Source organism: Patiria miniata, unplaced genomic scaffold, assembly GCF_015706575.1.
Source record: "Patiria miniata isolate m_02_andy unplaced genomic scaffold, ASM1570657v1 HiC_scaffold_17, whole genome shotgun sequence".
Taxonomy (NCBI): domain Eukaryota; kingdom Metazoa; phylum Echinodermata; class Asteroidea; order Valvatida; family Asterinidae; genus Patiria; species Patiria miniata.
In genome coordinates this window covers 12,265,252-12,275,133 of record NW_024037055.1, presented here as the reverse complement: position 1 = coordinate 12,275,133, position 9,882 = coordinate 12,265,252, and the positions used below count along the sequence as shown (strand labels likewise).

General features: G+C 40.0%; 1 protein-coding gene across 1 annotated transcript in view; it reads left to right on the top strand.

The window, feature by feature from the left end:
• The first annotated feature begins 3,008 nt into the window (after window positions 1-3,008).
• LOC119723846 (importin subunit alpha-3-like) overlaps window positions 3,009-9,882 on the top strand; it is a 30,493-nt gene continuing 23,619 nt past the window's right edge. Inside the window, exon 1 of the mRNA XM_038194723.1 lies at window positions 3,009-3,179. Coding sequence (XP_038050651.1) covers window positions 3,102-3,179 — 78 coding nt within the window. The 5' untranslated portion in view covers window positions 3,009-3,101. The remainder of the gene's footprint in view (window positions 3,180-9,882) is intronic.

Genomic DNA, 9,882 nt, shown 5'->3' with positions numbered 1-9,882 from the left:
TAAAGGAAATTTTATGATTTTTTTTTGGGGGGGGGGTTAAGGACATTTAATAACATCTGCATATGAGTATAGGTGTTTATAATGTATTTCGTGTAAATCATAGGTGATTTGGCAGATTTTTGTTTAATCAATCAAATTTTGGAAGTACATCTAGCAGAATTTGGCATTGACCTTACAGTCACCCTGAATTGAGTCCATTTGCAACTTGCTTCGTTTTATATAATTATTACAATTCTCGTTCGATATATTTTTCTCGTTCTATATATTATTTGAGTTTCGTTCTATATATATTTGAGTTTCTTTCTATATATATTTGAGTTACGTTCTATATATATTGGAGGTACGTGCTATATATATTGGATTTACGTTCTATATATATTGGATTTACGTTCTATATATATTTGAGTTTCGTTCTATATATATTTGAGTTACGTTCTATATATTATATTGGTTTCGTTCTATATATATTGGTTTCGTAATAAAGTCATAAAGGGCGCCTCATAGCCACGTCAACATTTTCCCCGTAAATGTAAGGAATATGCGGATTTTCTGGGACCCAGACCATAACACATTGTTTTGGCGATATCCAGATGAATTCCTATTTGATTATATAAGTATTTAGACGGTTGAACAAACTGGAGGTTTTTTTTTATCCTAAATCCCCCAGAAAAAAAAAGACATGTGTTTGACCCATAGAGCTGTATAATAATACAGCTCTATGGTTTGACCTCAGAATATCAGAATCTAAGAAAGTTGACTGGACATCGCCGCTATACAGCTCATCATCATTGTATCTTCAATTCTCTCCGGTGATTAGTCAGGTGGCATATGGTCGGAATCGTGACTGACTGGTCCAAAGCACCAAACTTGGCAGATAGATTCCTATAGACCTAGAGAAGATATTTAGAAGGGGTGACACCTGAAATTCTTTTGGGAAGGGTGCCTAATTTGCATAAATCTTTAATCCCTGCCGTGTAATATATTTTTTTCCCATATTTGGGTATATTTTTACTTTTTTTATTTTTTTGAAAAGTGTATTTTGGTGATTCTACTTGCATATTCTTACTTCAATAACATTTTCTAAAGCATGTAAGTGACTGAATAATTACGAGGACATAGTAAATTACCAAAATGGCTACAATTTTACCCTAAAGTTACGCGCATTTACCTGTTCCTCAGATATCATCAACTAGTCTCGCCAAACGTGGGTATTGATGAGCTTCAAATTCACAAAGGTACTTACTGCCATAGTTAACCTAACAAAAATAAGTGGGAAATCATGTGAAAATTGATATCATCTTGATGTTTGGCCCAAATGACCAAAAAAGGGGAGAAAATGTGGTGTCCGTAAATTGGGCTACTACGGGAAGGGTAACGCTGGGGCTTGAACAAGTTCAACAAAATCCCCCCAAATAAGAGATTATTGTTGTTTACAATAATTTTGTCTACGCCAAAACGTTTTCTCAACAATAATTTTGGGAATTTCCTTGAACTTGTTCCAGTCTTCCATGTTAGGCAACCCTTCACCTTACTTGTTAGCCCAATTTATGGACACCTCGTTTTTTCCCCAGTTTTTGTTTTCTGGGCTAAATATCACAATGTTCTCATTGTTCGCATGATTTTGCATAAGGTTTCAATAGGGTAACTGTACCAGTAAGCTACGTGGTGAATTTGAAGTTCATCAATGCTGATGTTTGGCAAGACTAATCGATGATATCTGGGGACAAGGTAAATGTGCGCAATTTAGGGCATAATAGTAGCCATTTTGGATCGTTACTATGTCCTCATAATTATTAAGTCACTTATATGCTTTGAAATATGTTATTTAAGTAAGTAGAATCCCCAAAATACACTTTTCAAAAAAATAAAAAATTAAAATATACCCAAATATGGGAATAAATATATTACACGGCAGGGATTAACGATTTATGCAAATTAGGCACCCTTCCCAAAAGAATTTCGGGTGTCACCCCTTCTAAATATCTTCTCTAGGTCTATAAGAATATATCTGCCAAGTTTGGTGCTTTGGACCAGTCGGTCACGATCTTGACGAAAATTAGATCTAAGCCACCTGACTAGATGGCACAGTTCTGCCAGATGCACTTCACAAATCTGCTAGATTTAACAAAAATCTGCTAAATCACCTATTATTACACGAAATATATTATAAACACTTACACATCAAGTGCAGTTGTTATAAAATTTCCTTAAACAAAATAGAAATCTTAAAATTTTCCTTTGAAAATTCAACTGCAATATGGTCTTTACTGTGTATCCGACCCCCTAAAATGACAAGGCTATGTTTTGACGCACTCGCATTCAACTTGCGTTGGACAACGCGCGCGCGTTGCAAGCGTTACATGCGTCAATTATGGTGTCTCGAGGATACTGATACACGTCAGGGAACCTCAAATTGAAGCTTTGTTCAAAAACTAATCAGCTATATTTTTTTTAAAATCTGCCATGATTTTCTGTCCGATCACCAATTTTAAAGAATTCTGCTAGAAATCTGGCTAAAAAAAATAATTCTGCTACATTTTCTGTCAACTCGGTTTTTTTTCTCGAAAAATTTTGTCAAATTTAACCGAAATTCAGCTAAAACGGTCACCCAGATGTTTGTACGTACCACGCATAGGAACATTGTACAGTTTTTTTGTACATGTAATGTACATGTACATATGTACATGTACAGTACATGTACATGTACATGTACATGTAGAGATACAGACACCAGTCAATGGAGGATACCAGCGATAACCAGGAAATACGTCTCCTTCATAAGAGTGATTGTGATTAGTCAATATGTATTTAACAAACTACCGCTGTTAGTCTTATTTCGATAAAACAATATTAAAATAAGCAACTTCATGTAATAATTGACTTATTGATCATTTTTATGATAATACCATGATTTTCAATACATTTTAATTGGTGAAATTGCATACGTAATTTCAAAATAAAAATTATTCTGACCAATCGAAATACAGCTTACAGCTTACCTTATCCCGCCGACCGTGACGTCATTGTCTCGCCGGCATTTTGGAAGTAGTTCCATTTTTGCAACCCTTTCAACTGGTTCTTTGTGTTTTTTGCCTGTAGAAATGTCTATCGAATCAAACTTCGATGGGTCGGTGGGCCACAGAATCAAGAGTTTTAAAAACAAAGGGCGAGACACCGAGGTACGTATTTAAAAAGTCTAATTTTATTATGAAAATATACTTCGATACGGTTGACATTCGAGCGCGATGTGACTCACGCAAAATGGTGCATGTCACTCAGACCAATCATTGTCCATGTTGTCATTAGGCCGTACGCGGTGACTGTGTGTGTGACGCAGTGCAACCGCTGAACTAGCCCCATAAATGTGGCCTATTTACTGGACTGCCTCCGTAAACATAGGCCACACATCCACATGTACAAAAATCGTGTCGACGGAGCCAAATTTTGATTTTCACATTTAGGCTTAGTTTGTAGGTTTTTTTTGCTTTAGAAGCATACTCACCCTCTTTACAGGCTAATCAGAAAGTGCTGCCTTTTTCAGATGTCTAATTTTTGTGAAATTTCATGTTGAAATTTTGATACGCAAACGTGTAAAAATGAATCTGGAAATTTCACGAAAAATATACATCTGAAAAAGGCAGCACTTTCTGATTAGCCTATAAAGAGGGTGAGTATGCTTCTAAAGCAAAAAAAACCCTACAATTTTACAAACTAAGCCTAAATGTGAAAATCAAAATTTGGCTCCGTCGACACGATTTTTGTACATGTGGATGTGTGGCCTATGTTTACGGAGGCAGTCCAGTAAATAGGCCACATTTATGGGGCTACCGCTGAACATGCTGAACAGCGGTCACTTTGGAGCAACTATAGAATGCAGGGCCACGCCAGAGCAAGGTTTTTTATTTTGCTTGGAGGCGTGGATGGAGTAGATATGCAAACCTGCAAAAAGTGCTAAGTACAGCAAATGCACTTGTCTTCTAAGCTTCTCATGAAGGATCGGAAGGGAGGGCGTGCTTGTAAATGTGTTGGGGGCACGGTACCGATCGGAGTCGCGGAGGCGCGGAGTCGTGGAGTCGCAGAGTCGCGGAGACGCGGGGCACTGGAGTGGCGGAGGCGCAGAGTCGTGGAGTCGCAGAGACTCGCGCCGATAGAGGGCGCAATTCTCGGCGGAATTTTTTTGAGAACGAAGCATCCGTATTCATTTTAAATGGGCGCGCAAATTAGGAAGGGAGGAGGGCGACGGGGCACTGTCTGGAGTGGCGGAGTCGTGGAGTCCATTTTAAATGAGGTCGCAAATTAGGAAGGGAGGAGGGCGACGGGGCACTGTCTGGAGTGGCGGAGGCGCGAAGTCGTGGAGTCGCAGAGACGCGCACCGATAGAGGGCGCAATTCTCGGAGATATCGACTGCGGCTCCACGACTCCACGATAATTCCTTCCTCCATGATTTTCGGAGGTAGGTCGACTGCGGCTCCACGCCTCCACGCAGCCGTACGGAGGCGCGGATGTAGAGTAAAGTGGCCCTGCATTCTATAGTTGTACCGTCACTTTGATTGCCGTTTAACAAGGCCTACGTTATGAGTCACCCACCAAACAAACTGTTCTTTGCTCAGTTACTAGCTCTACTGAGTGTAGACCCGTGAACGTGGCGTTGTATTCAACGCCACGCGTTTCCCTCGCATAAATACAAGCGAAATCGTTATATCTTTTGATCCGCTACATATAACCACGTATAATTTTGCTCATAGCATAGGTAAATCACTTACTTGTTAGGCTTCCTGTGAATTTACGCGAGTGTTGGATCTGTCATTGTCAAGAAATTCGAAGTACAATACGGCACAACTTTGTCACAACGAATGTTTTCAAAATGATCAGAAATGTCACGTCAGATGCCCTCTTTCGGCAAGTTGGAGCAAGGTATGAGCTTCACGGCAAACACATTGAGCTATAAGTTTTCTGACTACTTTGCTGGTTTTTTTTTTCAAAATGTCCGCTGTTTGGGAACAAATGGAATGTCATGCATGTGTGGATCTATCCAGGGTTACTGTCTTTCTCATTTGTATTCTCTTTACCGGTTTTTGGGGGGTCTTTTTGTCCTCGCGCGGGTATGTTCACTATCATGCTACTATGAAGCCGTCATCAAAGTATGCCAAATCGGTGGAGCGTTTGTATGGAGGGGTACCCGTAATTCAACGCTCCACTCAGTAGAGCTACTCAGTTACTAGTGTTATGTCATGTTAGTAGTTTTCTTGAAAAGAATTCCATACATGGACATCCCTAGTCTGAGTAACTCGGACCCAACTTATCGCCTTTTTAACATTCGGACATGGTCTGGCGATAGTGGGGTCCAAGCTAATCCTTAATGCCGAGCAACACAATTCTGTCATTGACCCAAAAACCCAACATTGCCCAACAAAAACATCAGATTTCACCCTCAAAACAGCCTCCAAATTACTAGATACGCCACCTGAGGTACAAGTAGACATCGATAATTAAGATGGTTGTACTGAAGTTTACTTACAATCCGGATGAAAAGTGAAATTTCCCGTTCAATTCCAAGAGCTCCCCTCGCGATCGTGAACACGTTAAATTTCCGATTGGCGTTAATGTTTGAACGACGCGATGTGGTCTTCATGCCCAGCGTACATTCGATGGTTCCCGTATCCCGAGTGTGATTCCGTTACCGAGTGGGCGCGATGCATCGATTATGATAATGAGTAGACTGGATCACGTTTGTAAACACAAGTGCATTTCGAACGGTAAAAGGGAATTGGGAACCAGCTTGAACTGGTATCCGTCCATAAAAGCTGCCCTAGTTCCCTACTCCCTATTATCGTTCGAAATGCACTTGTGTTTACAAGCCAGGGTTCTCCCCACGTACACGATACGCTGGAATTGTGGCCCGATACGCCGACAAAAATGCCGATCACATTTTTCAGCCCCCGATACGCACAATATAATTATTATACAAGCCATTAAACTGCACAACATAATCGTTTCATACGCCATTATTTTATCTTGACATGCAAATCTTGACAAAAATCCCGTATTTCTGATGCATGTGTGATCAAACATGTCAAAATGCACACGATGACGGGTCTTTTGCGTCGACCGCCAGCACCCAGCGCATACAGCATGGTACACTGGTTCCCTTCGCATGCTAACAGTATCAATGCTATGATGAAGGACCGGAACCAGTGACTACAGCCTCGTGCGTGCATACATGATGATGATGTCGGCCGAAGTTGGATCGTAAAAACACCAAACAAACATCGAAAGAGAAAGGGAATTTCTGCAAATTAATTCACAGAACGTGATCTTTATTTTCTGTGTATATATTTTCCATTAAAATGACGAGATTGCAAAGCTCGAACTTGTGGCGAAACATTGTAATTTTCGGCCACGTGGGATGGGCCGTACACAGTGCAGTAATGCACACTGATACTGCGCCATGTGCACGGCGCGATGTACGGCCGGCCAGACTGAATGTTGACGGCGCCAGGGGCCGTGATGTACGTTAAGCATAGAGTGGAATCAACCACCTTAAATATATTTTTAATTAGGTGAGGCAAGTTTTAATCACTTTTGATGGTCAGTCTTGATAATTTTCGTGGTGCAAAGGAAAATAATCCGGGCACAAAACTACATGATTCCTTGTTCAATATGCTCCATTCAATCATGTGTTTTTATTCCTCCATGATTCAATCAGCAGCCAAAACAATTGGCGAAATAATTTTCCGACCTACCGACGCTATTTTGAAAGGCATGTAATCGGAAGCAAAAGTGATTTTTTTCTTCACCTTATTTTCTTAATTTGAAACTTGCTTGTAAATATAATCCATACTTTCTAGATCAGGAAGTTTTAACACAGGTTTAGAAATGTTGATTTTTTTTTTAAGTTAAAAATTTTGATATTTTTTTCCTTTAATTACAAAAAATATCACTCCTCTAAATTTTAAGGAAAAATCTTAAAGGTATAGTCCATCATTTGCAGCCATCCGAAAAGTAACTGGCGTAATTATTGTTGAAAAACACACTTGGTTGAAAAATAGTAAGGGGACTAAACTCCCTGTGAAATTATTCTTTCTGGGAAGCTGTCATTTTGAAGTAATCAACGAAAGAAGGCATTTCCAACGGTGATTCTTAAGAAGCACCGTAGGAAAATTTAAGTTAGTAGTTCGTTTTGTTATTCAGCGCAGCGCGCACAAGTATTGGAACGACGCACACGCGCGTGCGGTTGTTATAATTCGTCGGATCAGTGCGCGACGTCGCGTATAGCTGCAATTCAAAACAATTCAAAACATGATTCAGTAACTTTTGATTTGAAATTGAGATCTTAGAATGCTGTTTTTCTCGGAATGTACAGCTGAAGCTTAGCTGAAACTTCATCAGGTTAGTTGCTCAGTATCCTTCATTAGATTTTGAACTCTTTTGTTGCTTCAAACGAACAAAATGCACAAATTACAAATGATGGACTGTAGCTTTAATAATAATAATAGTGAACATTTATACCGCGCCATATCTGTCAATATGACACTCCTGGCGCAAATTATGAGAGGTGTTGACAATATCATACATATAATAATGGCGCATAATTACTCAATATTCATTCATGCAGTAGCAAACAGGTAAGTTTTCAATACGGGCGATTCCCAATAGTGCGCCTCCAAGAGTTTGCAACGCGTTGGCCAGTCACAATGCGCAAAATCTGTCGACCCAACGCCCGTTTGGAAAAGGTCGACTGATTTCGCGCATTGTGATTGGCCAACGCGCTGCAAACTCTTGGAGGCGCACTATTGGGAATCGCCCGTATTGAGTCTTAAATTGGGAATACGTCATCTGCTGCCGGAAACTAAGAGGTCGGGAACTAGGGCAGCTTTTATGGACGGATACCAGTTCAAGCTGGTTCCCGATTCCCTTTTACCATTCGAAATGCACTTGTGTTTACTAACGCGATCCAGTCTACTCATTATCATAATCGATGCATCGCGCGCGCTCGGTAACGGAATCGCACTCGGTATCCGGGAACCATCGAATGTACGCTGGGAATGAAGACCACATCCGTCGTTCAAACATTAACACGAACTGGAAATTGAACGTGTTCACGATCGCGAGGGGAGCTCACGGAATTGAACGGGAAATTTCACTTTCCATCCGGATCGTAAGTAAACTTCAGTACAACCATCTTAATTATCGATGTCTACTTGTACCTCAGGTGGCGTATCTAGTAATTTGGAGGCCTTTTTGAGGGTGAAATCTGATGTTTTTGTAGGGCAATGTTGGGTTTTGGGTCAATGACAGAATTGTATTGCTCGGCATATACAGATTAGCTTGGACCCCACTATCGCCAGACCATGTCCGAATGTTAAAAAGGCGATAAGTTGGGTCCAAGTTACTCGGACTAGGACATCACAAATTTTCCCTGCAGAGCCAGAGCCCCAAAATAATGTGGCCAATTTACTGGACTTGACTTCCTCCGTAATTAAGGGCCACACTTGGAACTAGGCCTACTTCTGGAATCGGAAGGCTGCTCGTAAGCCTTCTGGCATGCTTCTTTTTCGGGGGTCAGCACACTATGGATTTTGGACATGCACCTTGATAGACGAAATAGCCAACCTTTGTCATGTTTGTCTGAAATTCTAATTTCTGAAACACAAATCCACCTAAAAGTTTGTATGCTTGATCCATAACTCTGAAATATTTAACCCTAACTCCTTAGGGGGTGTGCAAAATCATATTGAAATTGGAGGATTCAGGACTGTGTTAGAGTTAAGGACGATTGACATTTGGATTATGGGACAATTTTTGGCGTGGAAAATCTGAGTTTTTACTCACCAGCCTCGTGTCTCTGATTTGACGAATGCACGGGTCATGTTCAAGTGTGAATTTAAGTACGTTGCGCATGCTCTGATCTTCACGTGACCTCAGCAGGTCAACTCTACACTGGGCTCGACCATTTGGGATGGAGGGGGGATTGTATGCTTTGCATTGCGCGACAGTGCATAATACATGTGGGTAATTCCACAAAGTTGGGTACAGAATGTGTGACATGAGGGTGAGTTTTTCAAAATAATGTCAAGAGCACTAAAATAACTTTTTTAGGTGCTGACATATATGTAGTGTCTAAAATAATAAACCATTTTGAGACATCTTGTCAAACGTTTTATTTTTAACAGTGTTGTTTATTAACAGATGCAAAGCAAGTTTCACATGTAACATGGACACCAAACATGAGGAATCACCTTTCCCATTGTTATTTTATAGAATTGATATGCTCCAAGTATAGAATGTATTTAAAAGGGCTTGATAAGTACATTAATTAAAATCATACATTTTTTGGCTAATCGTTATGAGATTATTGAAATCAGCTGTTGTTCACTCACATGAAATGGGCAAATTATATAAATTTGGCCCTCCATACACATTTTTTCTTGTATTGTCTGTTCCAAAAATGTTTGTCTACACCAAACATGTGTAAAACACAAGGAAGCAAACCCACATTCAACTTATTTTGCCATGTTACCATTTCTTTTACACAAGACAGTATCCATATAAAATAATTTTGTGGTTTCACATGTAACAATGACACCAAAATATTGGTGTCCTGTTACACGTGAAACCGATATATGGATTATAAGGTAATAAACTTTAAACTTGATAAAAAATGAGTAAAACTTCATTTATATTAATTAAAAATGAACAAATTTGAAACAACAGCTAAAGATGTGAGAGAGTTTAGCTTTGAGACTCCCATATTGGACAGGGTTGGGTTTCACATGTAACATGGATGCCAAATTATCGAACGTTCTGATTACATCTCAAGATGTGATGCCTAAACCATTTTGCCGTCCCCATCCTTCCCGTATCCCGTCCCCACCCTCCCCT